Below are 23,066 nucleotides of genomic sequence, written 5' to 3'. Positions count from 1 at the left end.
TAAAAGGTTGGACCCCCTTTTATCTTCAGCACTGCTTTAATTCTTCGTGGCATACTTTCAACAAGGTGTTGGAAACGTTCCTCAGAGATTTCCTCTTTTTCGGACCGTTCTCTGTCCTAGAGATGGTTGTGTGTGAAAATCCCAGTAGATCAGCAGTTTCTGAAATACTCAGACCAGCCCGTCTGGCACCAACAACCACGCCACATTCAGAGTCACTTAAATCCCCTTTCTTCCCCATTTTGATGCTCGGCCTGCACTTCAGCAAGTTGTCTTGACCACCTCTACATGCCTAAATGCAGTGAGTTGTGGCCGTGTGATTGGCTGATTAACTATTTGTGTTAACAAACAACTGAGTACCTTATAAAGTGGTCGGTGAGTATACATTTTCTATTCCTTCTGAAGATCAACACTCTGTAGACAGACTAACCAGCTGTGTGTCAGACATTTCTCAGTGCATGTCGCAAAATGTTCTACAATTAAATCATGAAAAAATGTAAATATTGATCGTTGGTACAGAAACTTGGAGAAAAATGATTTTTTAGAAACTTGGTTCTTTAGCTTCTTATAGCAAACCTGAAGTACGAAACATGATCTTAGACCTGTTAGACCTGTCTTATTAGAGCTGTTTATGATATGAGAAATGATTTTATCATTTTAGAGTTTAGCCTTTTCTATCGCAGAGTGATGCAGAGAGTTGTTCATACATTTGTTACAGAGTTGATCACTGTAATGATTTTCTTACTGAGCTTCCTTAGAAAACAATACTTTACAACTCGTACAAAATATAGTAGCGCGCATCCTAACAAAAACAAAACAGATCACATCACTCCCATTTTAAAAGAACTGCACTGGCTGCCTGTATCATTCAGGATAGATTTTAAGGTTCTGCTACTAGTTTTAAGAAGCGTCTAGAACCGTCTCTCTTTAGCTTAGTATTTAACTAAGACTACGTCTCGTGGTATTTATCTTCTAATTTGATATTTTTCATTTTCTTCTGATTCTAAAAAAATACTAATGATTTCTTGTATAACTATGTTTTATCACCTGTCATGCCACCAGCATGAAAAGTCCTATAAAAAAAAAAAAAAAAAAAATATATATATATATATATATATATATATATATATACCTCCTATTATACTACATCTAATCTACATCTATTTATGTTTGATGTGATCAAAACTACAAATAGTGCAGTTTCAACACTCATGTTAGCTGAATTTCAAGATTTGGTTAAAAAACAGAGATGCACATGTGTAGTCTCTGTTTGTCCACCAGATGGCGCACAAAGAACAAGATCCACTTTCAATTTTCAAAACTTTAGTCTATTATTAAACTGTTTTACACATAGCATTACATTCAAGCTGAAGTTTAATTTAATAATAAAAATACAAGGATTCTGTAAATAACTTTTAATATTTTCATGCTGAACAAACCTGAAAAGTTCTCTCTATTTAATGAATAATTAATGAAATGATTAAATAGACACGATTACTGTGGAAAGCCTGTCAGCGTTTTTGTTCATGTGGAAAACACCGTCATATCACTCTTTGTAGAAGCCCCCATGTATCATCATCATGTATGTCGTCCTGAGTCCATTTTCATCATCATCATCACCAAAAAGAACAACATCTGTTTAGTCTGAGTTGAATAGGAGGAAGTTAGTTGACATCCAGTCATATAGTCCTCAATCCTACCTTCCACCCAATGACCGCTGGGATAGGCTCCAGCACCCCCGCGACCGTGAGGGAGAAGCAGCTTAGAGAATATGTGTGTGTGTGTGTGTGTGCTGTTGTGGGGACTTGGGTGGTTTCCCCTGGCAAGATGGTCTGCCATGACATCATCCGCTCTAGCTTGTCATTAGGTACTGTTTAGCTACTGCAGTGATAGCCTCTTGATGTAACACCAGCTTATGTAAGTCCATATTTTATAAAGTGACATTAGCAAAATTCAGCATCTGTGACACCAGGTGGACCGGCTCAGCAGGAGATCCCACACCACCAAGTTGACTATTGCGGCGCTTACTAAAAACTGGATTGTGAATTGTGTCAAAATCTGATTAGTCTGATTAGTTTGTTGTCTAATCAAACAGGTTTGTTGAAAGCGGAAAATAATGCAAATGAAATATCCACTCTGATTTCTGTGATAGCTAATCACAACTGCTGCACCATTTAAGGTGGAACAGGAAAACTTGAACAAAAAGCTGACCAAAAATATTATTAATAGCATTTTTGATCAGGTTTTAAGCTATCAAAATGTCCCACCTAGAGGTTTTATTTACAAGCACACCTATGAAAATGTGCTGTGGTAGAACATTTTGATAAGGTAGCACAACTCGCAGGAACACCACCCACAGCCCATTTTAGTTTCATGTCTTAGTGACATCAAATTGATGTGCAGTAGCTTTAGCTTTAGCTGACTGATAATGGTTGACTGTACAGTTTTCCATAACTGGGGTGGCCTAACCCTAACCCTAACCTTAACCCTAACCCAGAAGGCTGCCCCTATGTTACACCTATGTGAGTGAGTGTAAGGGGGAAGAAGTCCCCCCAGGCAAAGATGTAGGGACAAAAAGCCCCCTTTAGAACATTGTTCCAAAAAACATTATTCAGTTAGATTTTCATGATAAAGACACCAAGATGGTCACTGGCTAGCATTAGCACTACATGTTAGCCTTATATAGCAACTGTTAACTAGAATTAGGCTACCTTTTTTTTTTTTTGTGAGCATGTGAGTTTGGACAGTTAGAACATTTACATGTGTTTTGTCATGTTCAATAATCATTTGCACTTACCATTTCAACGTATTGGTTTCAGTTGTTACTGTTGTTAATTTAGCAAGAATCACTAATTAATAGATAAAACTGACATTTCAGTTTTACTGGCATTTGTATTTTCTTACAGGTTATAAAAATGAATTGTAATCAGTGCGACATGAAGAGATAGAGGCAGTAGTTTCTTTTAAAAACATTTTTTGTGGTTAGGTTAACGACTTTTTCAATTAAAAATGGAAAGACTAGAAGTAACATAAATTGTACATTGTGTGAAACTTAGATGACAAATAGGTGCAAGATTTACCTTCTTAGCCCAGGTAAAGATGCGCTGCGCTCCGCCAGTGGAGCAAGATTGCTTAGTTATAAAAACAAACTATCTGCTGTTCCAGTTTATTTCATGTATGCATGGAAATGGTTTTGCTTTTTCAGTAAATGCCCCTTGTCCTTAAGGGGGGCACCTCTCCCGTCATTTTCCCAATTACACACCTCTCAATATATTTACATATAATATGCACTGTATGTACATCTAGCATGTAGATTAGCAGACTGCTGCTGAGCATGAATTTCCAACCAATCAGGGCGCAGGAGGCGGGGCTTGTTCGAATACTGGTTTAAAAAAAAAAAAAACAACAGCGCGCTCGCGGAGTCCACAGCGCTGGCATTTCAGTAGCGCTGAATGAACGCCGTCATGGTGGTGGTGGAGGCTTCTTCAGCTCTCTAAATGACAGACCGAACCGTACACAACCCCTCTCCCACGTTCTCCTCAAAAACGAGCCACGACTGACACTCTTCGGGGGAAAGTCGGCGGCGGAGGACAGAAACAAGAAAATGGCCAAGCGGCCAGGCAACGACGACGACGGAGGGACGTTAACGCTAATCTCACCGACGGTTGGCCAAGATATCACCGACGGAGCGGAGGACACCGCGGAGGCCTTGTCTCTGGAGGAAATTTTAACTCTCTACAGTCAACCGATTAACGAAGAACAAGCGTGGGCTGTTTGTTATCAGTGCTGCCGATTCTTAGCGCCTCGACGCCGGACTAAATCCGCCAAGAGTCCGGCCAGAAGGATCGAGGGACCCGGCGATGTGAGGATCCGTAAAGATGGCACTGTTCACCTAAACCGCCAGAGCAGCCCAGGTAACCCCAAAATACTAACCAGACTGGCTCTAATTTAGGATTAAATGGATGAAAATAGAGGTCTTGGGTCGTCGGGTGAGGGGTTATTTACCACGCACTGCATTCGCTCTTACCTACTTAATATTATAGGCATGTGGGCAGTGAGGCTGTTTTCTTTAAAATGCTCAGTATGCAGGCTACTCCGCCCCCGCCACGTTATTTAAAGTGAACAACTCCAGGCTGCATCACTCCGAACACAGGCTTCCAGAAAGGACTGCAGGTTTAACACCAAGCAGGATTATTACAGGTTTCAGCTCCTTTCCCTGTTTTATTTTTCTTTTTTTTTGGTAAGAGCTCATCAGTTTTGCGGATAGCCTGTAGGTCAGTGCAGGCCTGTGCTCTGTGTGAGCGACCCTGCACCTTTCTTACTATGAACAATAGGAGCTGAGACTGATCCAGCTGTGACACCTCACCGCAGGACCAACACAAAGGGGTCTCGCACATGCTGCCCTTTCTACAGTGCTCCCTATAACGAAATACAGATGAGAGAAAATCTGCCACGTGTTGTTGTGCTGCACCGTGATTCATTTCTAGATGATGAAATGTTCAGTGTGTGTAGGGCTTTATGGCTTTATGGCACTTTAGGCATGCAATTTTGGCCTTAAAATGAAAAGATGTGGACGTGCACATTATAAAATGAGAATGTAATAAGGTAGAAATACTAAACACTTGCTTAAAGTAGTAAGATTTGATCTAGTATGCTTTTATATTATTTCTAATAATATAATCACTTGGCATAATGGCAAGATATATAGTAACCATTTTATATTTTTATGCATAGAGAAAACTGACAGCCTTTGATGGTTAATCAAGAGTTTTAGGCAATAGTTATAAATAGAAGCATGACCACTCTAAGAATCATTTGAAACATTCCTATGTTGGTTAAATTGTACTTCCTTATGATGAATTTATGTATGGCTCTTTGAAGAACTATTTTACACACAGCTCTGCATGGCATCAGGAAAGAGTATGGCTACTGTTACAAGTCACAGAACCTTTCTTGTCCTATGTAGAAACCTTTTAGCTGAGATTGTATTGAATAACACCTTGTATTGTCACCAACTTGCCATTATCTACATGGCATTGATAGAAAGTGATGGTCAACCCCCCATTGAATGACTACTGTTTCATATTTCCAAATACTGCCTCAGGGTCCTGGTTTCAGTTTTGTTTCAGTTTTGTCTACGATGCCAATTTAGCCCATCCCCTCTTCCTCCAAATGATATAGTCATGAGCAAAGGCTATTTTTTTTTCTTTCAGCAAATTCCTGCTGTATTGTTTGAACTGGCTTTTTGTATTTTGCCAGCAAATACATGCATGTCCATGCTTTCATTCAACTGTTTTGAGTTACAACTGGCCTCATTTAGCTGCTTAAAATATTGTGTTTTACAGTTGTTTTGGGTTATGCGATTGCACATCACTTGAAGAGAGAACTTTTCCTTGTCTTGGTGACTTTAAGGCATAGCCTATTGTGTGATTTACTAATCAATATCAGTGCTGTAGTGGTTTATTTATTATAATAGTGTTATAAATGGTTGTTGGATACATAAACATCATTTTTGAGGTTCTTCCTTTAATAAAAATCTTATGTGGGTTTTAAAGCATATTCACTTGAAGTACAACAGCTCAAGACCTGGTTCATTTTTCAAAGACAGCAGCCTTCAAGGATTAAAAAAGGCTTTTAATTAGAGGCAGGAATGGATTAGCCTGGCTAGTCATAAGGCCTGAAGTAAGTCATTGAAGGCCGACTTCTTGGGACCAGAGTTCAGGGACAGTATGTCAGTTTAAATAATATGCCAAACCAGTGATCTGAGTCACAAGTTCTATGTGAATGAGTGTGGGATAATGGTGTGTAAAAACACTTGGGAATGAATCTTTCACTGTAGACCAGAAGTGCTGGCTTTTTTCCACCTTTTTTCCATCTTTGAAATTACATCACTATATACTTCTCTGAGCATGTTATGGATTATTAGTATATAATTAGTATTTGAAGAACGCTAAACAAATACATATATAATTACAAAAAGAGCATAATCAGGCCTGTTTAATTGGATATAGTAAAGTACATTTTGTGTGACATTAAAGAAAGTAAGTACTGTATTTATGGTTTTCTATAGTTTTTTTTTCTTAAACATGGGATCACCGGTTCTTTTTTGTCTTTTTAATCTGTTCAAACTTCTCAAACCTCAGAAAATTGTAATATCATGATACACTATATTTCCAAACGTATTCACTCACCTATCCAAATCATTGAATACAGATGTTCTGATCACTTCCATGGTCATAGGTGTATAAAAAGCACCTAGGCATGCAGACGGCTTCTGCAAACATTTGTGAAAGAATGGGTTAGCTCTTAGCTCAATGGATGACTCTGGGTTTGGAGGTTGCCAGGAGAACGGTACTTGTCTGATTGCATTGTGCCAAGTGTAAAGTTTGGTGGAGGAGGGATTATGATGTGGGGTTGTTGTTCAGGAGTTTGGCTCGGCCCCTTAGTTCCAGTGAAAAGAACTCATTCTTTCACGGCTTGCCCACTGGGGGGTTTCTGTACATTCTTACAGTACTGTTGAAACTTTGTCTTTTCTGAAATTCTGTAAAGCTGCTTTGTGACAACATCCGTTGTAAAAAGCGCTATACAAATAAATTTGATTTGATTTGATTAATGCTTCAGCACCAAGAGATTTTGGACAATTTCATGCTCCCAACTTTGTGGGAGCAGTTTGGTGACGGCCCCTTCCTGTTCCAACATGACTGCACACCAGTGTGCAGAGCAAGGTCCATAAAGACATGGATGAGCGAGTTTGGTGTGGAAGAACTTGACTGGCCTGTACAGAGTCCTGAACTCAACCCAAATAAAACACCTTTGGGATGAATTAGAGCGGAGACTGCGAGCCAGACCTTCTCATCCAACATCAGTGTCTGATCTCAAAAAAAAAAAAAAATCAGTGTCTGATCTCACAAATGCGCTTCTGGAAGAATGGTCTAAAAATTCCCATAAACGCACTCCTAACCCTTGTGGAAAGTCTTCCCAGAACAGTTATAGCTGCAAAGGGTGGTGGAACATCATATTAAACCCTATGGATTAAGAATGGGATCTCACTCATTTTCATATGCATGTGAAGGCAGACGAGTGAATCCTGTTGGAAATGTAGTGTATGTCAATCATGTGTTGAGAAAATATCATGGTACTTCAATATGTATATTTGCCTACTCTTGGGTTAATCTCATGGAAATCACTAAATGTTTGGGCCAAGGTCTGGTAAAATGGTCATTATTTTTATAGATATAATGAATTGTGAAAGATGTGTGGCAGTGTGGTCTATCTGTACATCCAGAGGCTAGTTTGTGAGTTGAAAAGTGCATATATTAAGACTATTTTACACAATATATATTTTGCTTAACATAGCTAAACAGCAAAATTGCTCTTAAGTAGAACTTCTTTGTTCTACTGCAATATTTTGCTGCAGTTGAATATTGCAATCTCCAGATAGCTGCTCACTGGCAAAAGAGCTATATACTCCAGTTGTACTCCATGTCTGGCTGATGGTGGTGAGCTTGACCAATGCAGTCATGATGTACTCTGGCTGTAACTGAGCCAACCATCAAAGAGAATTACAGAGTGTGTATATTCATTATTCAGTCTGAGTTGGGTAAATAAGTCTTGCGCTCCATTAGTGTGTTTTCAGGCTTCACTGAGGCAGAGCTTATTCACTCTAAAGAGGGAACCCACACACTCACCACTTGGATTAGATTTGTTTTGGGTTTTGTTACGCTGGCCACTGGTGCATTTGTACATTTTGGCAGCCATCCTGGAAGCAGAACATCTCTCTCTCGCAATTGGGATGTAACGATTTACGAAATTCAGAATTCAATATGATTCTTCAGAGCATTTGTTTAATAGACTTTAGGCCATTTAGCATTTATTTCCATATATATATATATATATATAAAACACATCACCACTGGACTCTGGTGCAGTGGAGACATATTCTGTGGAGCAGCAAGTCATGGACAAGTCTGGGTTTGGCGAATACCAGGAGAACATTATCTGTCTGACTACATTGTGCCACGTGTAGAGTATGGACTTAGAATAGGATGTCATAAATGCTCCTGTAGGTTGTCTTTGCTACAGATAATATAGCCACACGTGATGACCTATGAATTCTGCCATTTTTTTTCCTTTATCTTTATCAGAAAGCCGTGTCTGAACACCTCAGTGTTGCGTTTTCCTTTCTGAAGCAGTGTTATTAGGGTAGACAGGCTGTTTCTGAACCTTCCTCTCTAAAAGCCTCTGTAAGACTGGGCCTTACTAATGTTGCTGGGCTGATCTCAAAAGGCTTCATTGTAAGATAGAGGTTAAGCTGAATTAGGTGACCATACGTGTGTACTTATGGTCTAAATGATTTGTTTAAAAGACTGGAAAGTCACAGTACTTCATTAATGCACCAGAGTAAAGTTGCACACATGCAGCTACATGTAGTACAGTATTGGTGTTTTGGTCAAGTTCTAGTCCATATATGGCAGAAAGTTTAGAAATTGATTTATTTTTTAACTTTAGGTAGAGAATGAAGTAAGTCAGCTTGTGCCATAATTCCTCATTGTTGATGGAAGGAAAAAAAACATACATAGTCATCCTCATCTAACAAATTTTACAAGGTGGTGCAGCCATGAGCGTGGACTCTGGTTTTAGACTAACTGTTGGATGTGCAGCATGGCTGTTACAGTGACACAGGGTTCATTCACTGGTGACTGGGAAAAGCTCTGGTAATCAGCCAACCACTGTTAGGCCCTAACATTGTGTCACCAGTGCCATTAGAGAGACGTTTGTTTTGTTTGTTTTAAATATGGTTGAATAAGCTGTGCCCCCAAAGCATGATCGCCCCATGTCTACACCCTTTTGACTAGACTCAAAAACTAACTGACTAGGTTCAGTTTGTGTAAGTTTCACACACTCTCCTGAGCCACTGCATGCCAAACAGGCTGAGCCAGTCCAGTTTTACCTCCCTCAAATCTGTTTTTTAATTACTTTAAGAATTACTTTAAGTAGTCTTTCATGCCATTAGGTAAACAAAAACTGTTCCAAAAAAAAAGAACTTAAGAGTGAAATCTGCAGGGTTAGTTTTCCAAAGCCCCAGTGTAGTCTTACAAATTGTTTTTGTTTTGTGCTTCCAGCTAAACAAACACGTTTTTGATGTTGATGTCTGGACTCTAGACACTGGTATGTCTAGTTTATTGTTCTGAGAACAGTATCAGCTTCTTTGTTTAATTTGCAAAGTTTCTTCTGTTTTGTCCATTTCCTTTTCTCTGTAAAGCTTCTTGACAGCTACACATTCATGTAAACCCATAGCATTAAGTCGTCAGTGGAAGGATGGACAGAACCTCAGTTTTAGTGGTCTACCAGGTCTTGTGTGGATGTTAGGATTCCCATTTTCAACAGTTATTTTTTTTGAACTCCAGTTTTACTTATTTTTCCTAGACTTTCTCCTTCCTTGTGCAAGTGGATTATCTTTTATCACCTCAAGATATATCTACAGAAAAATCAATATCTTGTACTTAATGGTCTTTTTGACAGTGAGGGGTTGTCTCTGATCTTTGCACAGTACTATACAGGCTGAACATAAAAGTAGTTTCTTATTCTTATGAAGTGTACTCTTGAATCTCATGGTATATTTCATTATGTATTTCTCATTTTTTTCCTCTTGCAGATAAGCACACAAGACTGTCTACTTCTTCAACAGAGGTGAGTCATCCAAAATTTCAGACGTTTGACTCGTTTTTGCTGTCAGAGAACAATGAGTTGTACTGATGTTTTATCTGATAAACAATTTATCTTCATCAGCATGGGTGTTGTTTTGAGTAGCTGTGGTGGTTTGAGGTTGACTGGAGGAAATCTTTTGGCTTGAAGGTGGTTTTAACAGCTGAAAGGTTTGAGTGCTGACGTCACAACAAGATAATGTGTGGGATTTGTCATTATTTCAATGGGTGCACTATCATAGATATCAGAAATATACACATGTGGTATTGTTTTCCTCAAAATGAACTTGGTTAGTCTGTAATGTATTTATACTTTTGAAAAGCTGGGTGTACCTAAACGGGCAGTGTGTATACTGCTCCTTGGTGTTAATTAATGTTGCTCCAGAATGAAGAAACATAATGTGGTCTGTGTCTGGGCCTGTTTAGCTCTGAGCTGCACAGCTCTCTGATGACTCCTGCATCAGCTGGAGCCTGACTCTGAGGGTGAAATATTTGCCAGAGGGAATTTAATGTTTGTCTGCTCGTCCTTTTCAGCTGTGTCTGTGACAGCCTAATTGTTTTATATTGCCCTTTCACTGGCAACCGTTAGTGACCGTTTGTCTTAGGTTGACAAGCAGAATGAAATGTACATGCATGAGTTGACTCGGAGATGAGTTTTGTGAGTTTTGTATCTTTGGGTTCATTTATTACTCCTACCTCTTTTGTACTGCTTACAAGGCTTTCTGAGTTTCTTCACTAAGAAAAGATGTACAGTCCAAACACGGCATGATGCAGCACTGTTTACTAGAAAGGTAGACAGAAAGGATAGAGGTGCACTCTAAGTAGGGTCACTAATCACTAATTATAAATCACCTATTAATGAATTAGCAATTAATTGACAATTTGTATGATGACAATTTGTATTTTAAATTCTATTTTGCTGGAACAAAGTCTGTTGGACACACCCCATTTAATACTGTGAGCCAGTTAAGTGCGTGTGTGCTGTTTGCTGCTACGCCTTTACCAAAATGTGCAATTATGCATAATTATGCATTACTCACTAACAGACTCTTATTTTCAATGTATCACTTCATTTGATTAATTCTATTAAAACAGGCAACTGATTTTTAAGATGTAGGCCTATGCATTTAAACTGATAGTGTGGCCTATTACAGAGTAAAAGTGTTATTTGTATTGTCACATTGGCTGATAAAAAGAGCCAAAAATGCACTAGTATGTTTGTGTTTGGTTTTCCAACACCGTGTCAGCTTTGGGTTAAAGAAAAAACAAACAATAAAAAAGCATATTGTCCAGTCTTCCCATAAGAAATTTAAATTTGTAACCAGTGCACTCTTATTTAAATCCCCCTTTATTATTCAGTCACGTCTAAAAAAAATATGATTTCGAAAATTATCAGTAGATCACCATTATAGATCATTTCTAATGGAATCTGAAGTGACCGCTAGGATGGGTAATATAATATTGAATTGTTATTGTGATTAATTACGTAATTATAGGCTTTTATAAGCAAATTTTGGATGTTATCAGTTCTTAAAGAACACTGACCAAACTACATTTTTTGTTACAGAGACAGTATAATTAGTCCTGTTTTATTGGATTAAGTGGTGGGTGTGTGTGTGTGTGTGTGTGTGTGTGTGTGAGTGCGTGAAAAACATTGCATGAAGTTTTAGTTTTTGACAGTGTTTCTAAACAGTATAGCACTAGTAGTTAAATAGTATTTTTAAATGTGTCCCCACTGAGACTATTTTTCTCTGTTTAAAAATATCAAACCCCAGGAAAACTACATATTGTGTTAAATATAAATGTCATGATGCATTGAAATATTAGTTTGCTGTATCGGACACCCATAGTGACAGCTATAAGTGTAAGATATGATATGGGCTACTGCAATAAAGCTGCTTCGTTTCCTCTGCCTGAAATTTGTCTCTGTAGGGCACAGTCAGCACACGTAAGCTATCTTGGTTAAATTTGTGAAAGACCTGGAAAGCCTCCAGAAAGAACAGATGGGACGGTGCTATGCACCCACATTATCCAATGTACCCGTGCATATTCACATGGACTCAGAGATCAAAAACACTGCCCTTTTCTGAAGTGCCATTTTCAAGTATAAATGACTTCAATGCTTTAACAGTCCGTGACATGGTGTGTAGGAGACTGAATCACACAGCCCTGCCTGCCTCCTGCTCTCTCTGTAAGCGCCCTCTCATCATTTTTTTCTGCTGGACGCATGAAGTGCCCATGCTCACGCTTCTTAAGCGAGCACACCCACCCTCCACTCCACTGCTCCAGCATGCACTGACATGTGACAGCTTTCAGTTATTTAATGTGTACAGAAACAGTCATGCATAAAAAGGTGTGACCTGTGTTTACTTTGATGTCTGTGTATATTCGGGCTGAGAATGGGCTTTGGGCCAAAATGTCCTGCTCCTCGAACCCTCATCCCTGTTTCTGTGCAGTAATGAGAGAGAGAGTTTGTAGGCTGTTTTTCCTGGTTGTACATCTGCTTTGCTCCCTGTTTGACACTCTTGCTTGCTCTCACGCTCTATCAGCTGTTAATCTGAAGCCTCATGTGATGGTACACAGAGCTACGTCATCATTAAGGCACCGTTCTGTCTGAAACTTTGGTTCTTTAGTTTTCACACTGGAGCTGCAAGACTAAAGTAGCTAACAAGTAATGGAAGCTCATCTGCCATAAATTAGCTTTTTGCATACTGCATGACTAAATCATCAAACTGTGTCAAGTTGTTAAGTAATCTCAAATAGAGTTTAGCTTGGGGGTTTCTCATATTGGATGTCATACTGTAGTCTTTAAAATGGGCAAACGTGTGTGTGTGTGTGTGTGTGTGTGTGGGTGGGTGGCTAAAATCAGTAGTATAAGCTGGCTTGAAGCCTGAATTTTCCTTGTACTTCTTTACATTTTTGTAGGTAACAGTTGGTTAAACAGTGCCAGAAATTGCTTAAGCAAGACTAAAATATTCCAGCCTAAAACTAACATTTAATGTTATTTGTCAAATTAAGCAATGTTCTGTAACTCAGCATTGTATTTCTCAGCCTTATGGTTTCAACAGAATATGCAATTTTGTATTGTTTTCATGTTTTCTTTCATGTTTTCTCTCACTGCAGTACTTGGCAAAGAAAAAATCAGACAACAATGGGAATCCCTGTGCTGCTCAACCAGTCTTGACTACTAGCTTAACCATTGATCTGTAGACTAATAAATACAAACAGGTAGCTTTAGTGTAACTTTTATTACACTTGTCGAGACTTTTGAGATCTTTGTTCAGCACAAAATGGATGCCAGACAACATTATTATTATTATTATTATTATTATCATTAATATAATAATAATAATACTAGTATATTTAGTATAGTATAATATATAGTATAGTGTATAGTATAATTAATAGCAATAATAACCTTTTGAATTGGGGAAAAGGAGCCAAACTGAGGTAAGATATCTAGATAACCAGCAAGGAAGCTACATTGATGACTTTAAAGCTTTTTAGCTTTAGCTTGTGGTCTTGTTAATTTTGGGTATAATGCAGTACAAAGTAATAAGGATAAAGATCCCCATGTTATAGAGTCCCAGCCTCACCTGAACAGGTAAGAGAGGACTGTATGTTTTACATTTTATTCATAAAGATTTGATGATGCACCCATTTTTTTATATTTATACTAGTTCAAATACAATCATCCATTCATACCTTTAACCAAGCATAACTGGCTGTTCATAGTAAAGGAAGGGTTTAATGAACTTTTAAATCATGTTTACTGTGAATGGCCATTGATTTGTAAATACTAAAAGGACTATTGAATTTTACTTTGAACTTGCTAACTGCTACAGATGTGTATGGGGTTTGAAATAAGGTAGAAGTAAAATTAAAAATTAGCTTCCTTTTTCCAGAATCATACAGAATTACATTAAAGTTTAATAATACAGTTTAAGAATTTGTAATAGATTTTTAATTTGAGAAACGTCTAAAATGCTGGTGATCTTCTTTATCTGATGAGTCATTTCTGTCATTTATGCAGTCCATTGTCTCCATTATAGTGATTCATTGATGACACTTAACACAGTTATACATTTAGTCTCTTAGGAGTAACAATAACTATGTGGCTTTCTTCTGCAGTTGTTCTTCCCATGTTTAACTTACATCATCAGCAGGGTTTTCTACACTCGTAACTACTTTGAGGATCCTTAAGTAAAGGTAGTGGTTCTGTTTAGAACCATGAATTCAATGTAGAATCAATTCATGCTTAAATGGTTCTTTGCATGGTGAAATGGTTCTTCAGATTGATGGAGAATGTATTGTATATGATTTCTATATAGAACCTTTTTGCGAACTGTTCTATATGGCAAAAAGGGAATTCATAACAATAGAAGTTAATAATAATAAAATAAAAATAATAATAATTATTTTAAAAAAACATTCCCATAAATTAATAATAATTAGCTTTCAGTCCACTCCTTGCTGTTGTAGGTCAACTGCAGTCACCAAATTTGTTTGTTTATGCCTTCTGATGCTGTATGGCTCTCTCCTTTTCCTGATGTGATTCACCCTTTCCCCACACTGGCACCACCCCGCTTTTTGGTATTTATGTACACAGCATAGAGAGAACTGACCCACTTTCTCCATTAACTCAGCTTTAATGACAGCTGGTGTCTAAATGCTTTATAAATAGAAGAATGGTCAATCACATTGGACTGCTGGCCTTGGACCAGAGGCTTCATCTCAGAAGCTTTCAACTAGAGCAAAAGCAAAGACAGAAATTTGCGAGTCTTCCAGACATTGAGTGAAGTGCTCTATTCATCAAAGTGTTGGCAGCTGCCTAAAACCAAGCTGTGCCTGGAGAGCAGGCGAGCCTACCTCACTGCAGGACTCCCTCACTGATGGAATCGAGTGCAACCAGCTGACCCAAGATCAGCCTGTCTCAAACTAATGTGATCCATTAACTTCAGGAGATAAAGAAGTATACTGATCTTGGTTCAGTTCAATGTGGTCACAGCTTGTGGAAGTGTAAGGAGCGCCAGACTTCTTCCCTATGGTGCACAGACAAAGAGGATTAGGTCCAAGCTTCAGGTCAGTGGTTTAAGGTGAGATTAGCAGACTTATTAGGAGTTTCCCCAAGAGCCATGTTTTATTGCTTTTTCTGTATCCCAGTTTTAGGTAGACCAAGTGAGGGGTATAACATCATAATGAAACATTGAGAAATGAAAAAAAAAACCTACTTAATGCAGTAGTTTGGCTCAAGGTCAGATTTTACGAAAGTCATAGATTTCCTTTTACTTAAAATGTAGTCAGTTAGGCAAGCCACACCTTTTACAGTCATAATTAAAATGACCTTAGAATAGCATAATTTTTAACTGATGTTTATATTGGAAGTGATAAACCGGCGACGGCACAACAGCAAGCCAATGGTGGCCAATATGATTTTATTTTATCATTATAGTGAGAATTCTGTCATAATACGGTTTCTTAGCATATCTTGGATATTGTTCGTACTTGAAGAGCACTAACTACCTATATGCTTCTTTACAAAGTGAGCATAATTAGGCCTGTTTAATTGTATTTAGTGCAGTGTAATTTATAAAGCACTGAATAAAAATCACTATAGTGTATTTTTTATGTAGTAGTAGTAGTAGTAGTAGTATTTATATGTGGCAGTACAGGTGGTATTTTATGTGATCCAATTCATTAGATCTCAGAAAATCTAAATATTGTGATGCTCATTGTGTCATGAAAATGTCTTGAAGTATCGTGATTATAGTATTTTTGATGTATTGCCCCTGTAATCTATGAAGTCAGTGTATAAACTTTGTCAGTGCATTTCATGTAGCTTTGGTGAGCAGTGACAAGCATTTTGCAGTGTTATCAAGTGAACACTCTAGAAGCTAAAACATCTATATTATATGTCTCTCTTGAAAAATAAGCACAGATAGAATGCATAACAGTGCAAAGCACACCCACGTTAGTCTCTTCAGCTGAATCGGTGGTGTTTCAGTAACATTTCAAACTTAAATGACAATTCACTATCTGTCTGGTTGCATATAAAGTAGTCCACTTTGTTTTTGAGCATGGAGACCAGAGTGATTGCTGCACTTCCTCTTGTACCGCCTGAGAAGCTGCCTGACTGCACGCAACAAGTTGTGAACCCTCTGGTACTGAAGTATAAATGACTGTTAGATTTTTTAATTACAGCTATGTATGACGATGGGAGTCACAAGTCTGGGGGATGCGCGTGTGAGACAGCTGACTTGAGAAATTTGATGAAGCTGGATTCTTATTTGAAATTTCTATTCCACCTTAAATAATTCAGCAGTTATTTTTAGGAATCTGTGCAGGTGCCAGAATGTTCTGCTTCATTTAATGTGGAATGGAAAATCAAAAAAGTAACAACAACAAACAAAACAAAAAAAGTATGTATTGACATAGGTTTATCCATATATTGTTCAGTTGTGTTTTTTTCTATTTTGTACAATAAAAATATTCCAGCTTTTCTTTGGTTAAAAATGTATGTTTTTTTTTTCCTTTCTTTTTTTTGTTTTTCATGAAACATCCCTCTCCTCTCATCTCCTCCTCCTCTGTGAGTGGTCAGGGTTAATAGGAGTTGTTTGTTTGGTGCAGGGTCGGTGTAGTGACCTCGTGGTTTAATCCTTGGAGGGTTGGTCTGTAACAGCACAAAGCTTGTTTCTTTCGCCTCGGGTTTGAATTCCTCCTCAGCTGACTCTGTGTGTGCGCGCGAGAGAGGAAGGATGAGGTACAGTGTTTAAGTATGCTGGGTCACATACAGTCCTGAGTGACGCACACAGACACCATGAATACTTTTTATTCACATTTAGTACTGATTCACACACAGTGATAACATTTTGTTCACGTAATTACAAAAAACACTATCACATCTGATCATTTGCTCAGCTTTTGGAGTTGTGGCTGGAAGTTGGGTTGAAGAACCTAAATTAGGCCATGTGCTGACCTGCAACCAGCCTATATCTTTTGAAGCTGGGTTAGTGTTTGTATGTGTGTGTATACACATGGGGTTTTGGTGTGTGCTGGTGGTCAGCTGAGCTCTGATGTGAGAGATGTGTGTCAGGGAATGTGTGATGTGAGGCAGTGGTGTGTGAAGGCCAATCTAAAGGCCCTGCTGAATTCACCTTCATCGTTCACTGAGCCTGAGCGGCAGCCCTGGCTTTTTTAGTATGGCTTTCTAGAAAATCTGATAAATCTGAAGAAGTGTGCACCTCCTACTATGCTTATTGATAACATTTATCTCAAACATATTATAGAGGGATGCCTCATGCATTAGGCAACAGTTACTGCAATTATGGAAATTGCTTACAAAAGATAATGACACACAGCTTTTAGAAGCATTAAATGTATCACGTGTGGTTTCTGTCATTACTGTTCTGTTTCTTTGGAACAGAGCATTTCACATCAAACTGCTCTGAATGTATTTAATTACAGGTTAATACTTATTAACACAGGAATATTTGCCTGGTCATTATTCTTGTGGCACCCTGTCACATGCGCAAATCGAACAGCCTAAGGAATAATTCATGAATTTGCTTTTTTACATGAACATAAACTTGATCTCATTGAGGAAGTAGCTTGTGCTTGAATTGAGCAGGTTTAGGGAGATTTGTGCAGGTTTGGCCAGCAGTCAGTCACATAAAGCTATCACATCCTTTCCCAGGGGACTTCCAGAGCTGGTGTCAGTGGAGTGAGACGAATGGCTTTGGGTTTCGGAAGCCGTCCCCTTCTCCCTCCCCCTCAGAGAGGATGTCGCCGATTTTATTGAGCCTTTTCATCTGATCTCCCTGCAGGGGTCCTGGCCTGCTTCTGAGCATTAACTATGTTTTTTACTAAAAAGAGAGAACACACACCCCATCCATCCTCAGTCCTCACTGTTTTAAAGAGTACTTGAACAGAGATATGAAACAATCTTTGGTAAAGAGTTGCACACACAGTAAAATAAATAAAATGCAGACATTTTAGCAAAGAAGACCTGTTCACCTAAACAATCTGTTCTTACAGAGTACCATAAATACATCATCAAATATTGGTTTGAAATATTGTCAAATCCAGTTGTCTGTTGCTGATGCTGATAATTTAGATTTTAAGCAGTTATCTGCTGATACCAATATGCTTTTGATATAATTGGGCATCCCTAGTTTTCATAAGGAATGCAGCAGTACATAGTATACTGTCAAACTGTTAGTACATCCCTTTGCTGCGGTATGCAAACAAATAATGCCTCAATTCCAACATAATAATGGCAAGTGCAAGTGAGACAGAGAGACGTTAAGACCATTGCGTTTCACAGCGTCCAAAAACTCAATCATTATTTTGGTGAAGGCATGCACACCAGGGCCGGCACTCCATAGTGGTACTTAGAGACTCTGGCAGCCAGTCTTTTAGGTAAACAGACAAATGCAAATGCTAAGTTATCTCTGCGAATGTTATTAGTCTAGCCTTTTTAAGTTTGTATCTTCCTGCTCAAAAACAGCAAGTTTGTGAAGAGGTAGTAAAGGGATGCCGAGTGTGATACGTGATGCTGAACACTTTGTCATTCAGTTTATATGAAATAAGCTGTAAAAATGAACTTGAACCTGGATATTATTGACTCTCCCTGTCAGCATTCAATAGCTCTGCTACGTGGTACTACATAAAGCGGCAACACAGAAACATGATGAAAATGAATTGACACAGTCACCCTATCTAGCTGTTTAATTATTTAAAACAGACAAAGCACAAAAACAGGTTGTCAATGGAGGCCATGTTTCTGCAGCAAGAAGTACTGTTTATTAAACACACCAGCAGAAGTAGTGCATAAAGAGCTCACATGGGAGGTCAGCATTAGCCATACACTTCACCCTAATGGAGACCAACATCCAAAGCAAAAAAATCCACACAGTAACTACACTACCTGACACAGATTGACTCATTAGCACATACACATTCCTTGTAACTGGCACACGGTGACATTTTAAAATATAAGCAGTCCCTTCATTGGAGGGCGCATGCATACCATGAGCCTCCCCGGTTCGTTGGAGCCAACACAAGCCAGCTGCTGTTTGCTAGAATATATTTATTGATTGTCTTTACCGTTTTAAAGCGGTTGGATTAAAGTTTAGAATGATGAGGCTTTTCTGCATGTTGTCAGTGTAGGTTAGTATAAGCACGTTTTAGAGCTTGCGTTACAATATGCTGCCACATGTCATTGTATTTTGTGTCATGAAAAAGACTGCAGTTGAAACAGGAAGTTGAAGATACCTTGAGGGGCCCAAGTAAAAAGCATGAATGGAAAAGAATGAATGGAATTTTTCTTGAGTTTGATTTTTGGACACATCAAAGTGAAGTATGTTACATCACCAGGTAGAGGTTCTGGCAATTGTATTATGTAAGGAGCGAAAGGTGCTGACGGAAGACCTTCCAGCAGTGCTTCAATTCCACAGGATCGCTTTTCTGCTCCTCTTTACCTCAGATGCCTGGAAGAGCATGGAGGATTTTCTGGAGATGAGGGAAACTTGGCTGTGGGACTGAACAGGATCTGTCCCCTCCATGACACTTTTAGTGCTTCTGTTAGCCTTTCCTTGTGTGTGATGCAGTGAGTCATCCTTGTAGTGTTTGTCTGAGGGGAATGAGCGTCCGCTTCACTGTAGTGGTCTGGATTCAGCCCAGGCTGTTACATAAAGCTGTCTCTCCCTCCATCTCGCAGCAATCACATGTTGTCCCAGCGCCAGGAGCTTATCTGAGTGTAGATCCTGATCCTGCACCTCGCTGTCGAGTCTCTCCCCTGGACTAGTAAACCACTGCATAGCCTCAGCCACCCTCACTCAGACAGAAATAAACAGTGCAGGAGAAACGGACAGCTCATATGGAGCTCAGTCTGCAGAGACACAAACTGAGCCTTTGGGGATGGAGTTGGATATCACCTAATGTTGGTAACCTAATAAATGAATTGCAAAGCAAATTTTATATTTATATTAAATGAGTGAGCTAAAGTCGGTGTCAACTTTTGGTCTAAATTAATCAGTAGCAAAGTCACCATCCACCAAAGTCACAAAAAAAAGGCAGTATCCTGCCTTCCGCCCGAAGACTGCTGGGATAGGCTCCAGCATCCCCCCGTGACCCTGACGGAGAAGCGGCTTAGAAAATGGATGGATGGATGGATAAATGAATGATGATTTTGTGACAACTGCCTTTGACCAGTTGGTGGTTTGCATCACTAGCTTTACTCATACATTCCTGCTTGGCAAGCTTGGCAAATTCATGTGTGCTTGATTGCAGTGAGATTTGCCTGGCCATGGAAATGACAACAAAATGCACAATCACAGATTTGTGACCCTACCATATCACACTTCCCTGCTCTGCATGGTAGAAAAAGGCTGCTCCATATCTGTCAAGCTAGATACTGTCTTGTGTGGCGTGTGCTTTCTAGAACTGCCGTTTCCTCAAACAAAGGACCAGTGAAGTCTGGGTGCAATACCACAGGGCTCCACTAGTGTAGGTAGTGACGATAAGCTTGAAAGCCTGAACAATGAAAAACAGCTGCAGTGCTGCAGTGACCAACCTAACATCATGAGACTTGTATGACTATATGCATGAATGTACACCTCTGTTTATTTTTACAGGGGGGCTTATTGTGAGAAGCCTCCAAAATGGCTACTGGTACCTCTTGTAATTGATCTTTAGTAGATGTTAAAGATTTATTCTCATTATGTGTGGGCAATATGATGCTAATACACATGATGATATTTATACGCATCCACAATTCTTTTCTGAGCATAACACTGACCCACTGCATGTTTTCATTACAAAGACAAAGTATGATTAGTTTGCTTTTATTGGATTTAGTACAGTGCAATATGTGAAACAATGAATATATAAAGAAGTCATATATTTATTGTTTTATAGTATTTTTAAATCTAGTGTCACTGGTTGTTCTTGTCTGTTCCAATCTGTCACATCTCAGATTAAATAAATAATGTAATATTGTGTTTTGTGTGGAAATGCAAACCCACCAACACACAAAGTATTGTGATATTCATTTTTGCCACCCAGTCCTGCTGTCTGTATTCTTTTTCCTCAGTCCCTCGTGGTCTCTGTACCTCCAGTCAGTAGAGAAGGCCCTGTTGAGAAGTTTATATGTAAAGCTATTTTAAATGGGGTTTTAAAGGTATTTGAAAGGTATTTTAAAATGTTAATGTGCAGAATAATGCATATGTATTTCCATATCCCACTCCCTTTGAATAGAGAGCTCTGTTTGACTGCAAACAGTAATTTATCCTCTCTGCATTCCTCTGACCAGAGATAGATTAGAGCATGGTTGCACTCAGTAAACTCAAAAGTGTGACACATTTACATTTAGCAGACGCTCTTATCCAGAGCCACTTACAAAAGTGCTTTGTTGTCCAGAGAACGTATTCTAGGTAGTTCAACTACCCTTGAGCTAAGATGCTGCCAGAAACTAAATCCAAAATACTTAGAAAGAAAGAGAATTAAACATAGCCTTGCAAGCGCAATACAATGCATTTCAATAAGTACTTAATTACATGCTAGTTTAAGTGCTTCAGAAAGGGATGTGTCTTCCATTTGCATGTGAAGACTGCAAGGGAGCCTGTGGTTCAGACAGCCACTGTAAGTAGGGAGTGAGTTGCAGTAGTCAAGCCTTCAGATAACAAGAGACTGAACATGCACCTGGGTGGCCTCCCAAGAGATAAATGATTCAATTTTCTGAATGTTCTAGAGAAAAAACATTTGCAGTTTGGGCTGTGAATGATAACTGGTCATCCAAAATCTCTGCAAATGCTTCTTGGATCTTCAGACAGAATGACGAAGGAATTCCCGAATGAGATGGCCTGTGATGGTAAACTGCCATTCATGACTAGACATGCTGAGATGTGACTAGAAACCTGAGTATCAGGAGGGATGGTGATTGATTTGGAAAAAAATGCTTCTGTACTTCTAATAAGATTTCATACACCAGTCTGGATCAGAGGTTCACCTGAAGGAGCTCCAGCAAATCTGTATTTCTTGCTAAGATGTCCATTAGTAAATAAAAGAAAATGCAATTAATGCAATAATTAGCAGCATTTTATAGTTAAAAAAAAATCACCATTTAATTATGTTGCCAACAACCAGCATCAATCAACAAGCATGTACCTGTCTTGCACATGCCTAGCAGCTCATTAGTTGATTTTTCATAATTTAATTTGTTTAATTAATATCATGAATATTGAATCTTGAACAGGAGTTTGTGAATCAAATCCAATCATGGGCTGAATGTAATTGTTACACTTCTTTTTTTTATTACCTTCATATTTTAAAATTGTAGCAGTGCAGTTTTTTAACTGTTTAGAATAATTTGAAAGTTACACAATTAGTCTTCACTGTAATTTCATGTACTTTGCATGCTACAAAACATGAGTGCCTTAAGCATGCTTGCATTGTGTTGGTGACTGGCCAATACTATAATACCAGATATCAGAATTGGTATCAGGAGAGAATAAAACTGAATCGGAGCATCCGTAATTCAAATGCAACAGTTCACAGGTGCAGTGTTTGTGTTTTTGCTTGGCAGAATTTGGTAGGGAATTGCTTTTGCATGTGCACTTTATCACATTCACTCATGCGTCATAGGCTTGTGCTGTTGGCCCAGTAACAACTGGATTCCTCTCTGAACGTCTGACTGGCCAACATCTGCGTAAAGGCACTGGCATCTTAACCTAATAGTGGAAGCAGAGCAGTACACAGTGGTGGCAGCATCACTGTGTGTATGTGTGAGAGAGAGAGAGAGAGAGAGAGAGAGAGAGAGAGAGAGAGAGAGAGAGAGAGAGAGAGAGAGAGAGAGAGTGTGTGTCACTGCTGGCCTCATCTCTGCCAATAGCCTGTAGACTTGGTTGAGTGTTGTTTATAATTAAGTGTCTCTTTTTCTCAGAAATGGTGTTTAAACTTTTAAAGCTGGTGTAAACAAATTGATCATTTTGGCCTAGAAAGAGCTGGACTTTATAAAAAAGGCTTGGAACAATCTGCAGCTATGAGAGACAAAGATGGGAGCAAATATTTTCTTTGTATTTAGTTAATACACTTCAAAGGAATTCCTTAAGCTGTTATTGGAAGAGAGTTGTGTATTTCCGAAGAAGGGTGGAAAATGCAAGAGAAACGTTAGTGATAAACATGGAAATCATCATCATGTCGCATGACTAGGCCAATACAAAAGACTTAACTGCAAAACCAACCACCTTCCTATGTCAGAGGATTATGTAAAAAAACATTCGGTTTGAGTAGCTCATCTACATACGATGTTGGGTGAAAGAAGCTGAGTTTGCCTCGGAGCAATGATGTCATGTGAAAAGCTCAGAG

The 23,066-nt window shown here is 38.8% G+C and overlaps 1 protein-coding gene across 5 annotated transcripts in view; it reads left to right on the top strand.

Moving 5' to 3' along the window:
- Positions 1 to 3,402: 3,402 nt before the first annotated feature.
- The window catches only part of spire1a (spire-type actin nucleation factor 1a), a 52,577-nt gene continuing 32,913 nt past the window's right edge, over positions 3,403 to 23,066 (top strand). For all 5 annotated transcript variants that reach the window (XM_037535427.1, XM_017693356.2, XM_017693345.2 and 2 more), the window contains exons 1-2: positions 3,403 to 3,911; positions 9,653 to 9,687. In XM_037535427.1, the coding sequence (XP_037391324.1) occupies positions 3,602 to 3,911; positions 9,653 to 9,687 (345 nt within the window). In that variant the 5' untranslated portion in view covers positions 3,403 to 3,601. The remainder of the gene's footprint in view (positions 3,912 to 9,652; positions 9,688 to 23,066) is intronic.

Source organism: Pygocentrus nattereri, chromosome 27, assembly GCF_015220715.1.
Source record: "Pygocentrus nattereri isolate fPygNat1 chromosome 27, fPygNat1.pri, whole genome shotgun sequence".
In the NCBI taxonomy this organism is placed as follows: domain Eukaryota; kingdom Metazoa; phylum Chordata; class Actinopteri; order Characiformes; family Serrasalmidae; genus Pygocentrus; species Pygocentrus nattereri.
Note: the sequence above shows the minus strand (reverse complement) of the source record. Positions and strands in the feature narration are given on the sequence as shown.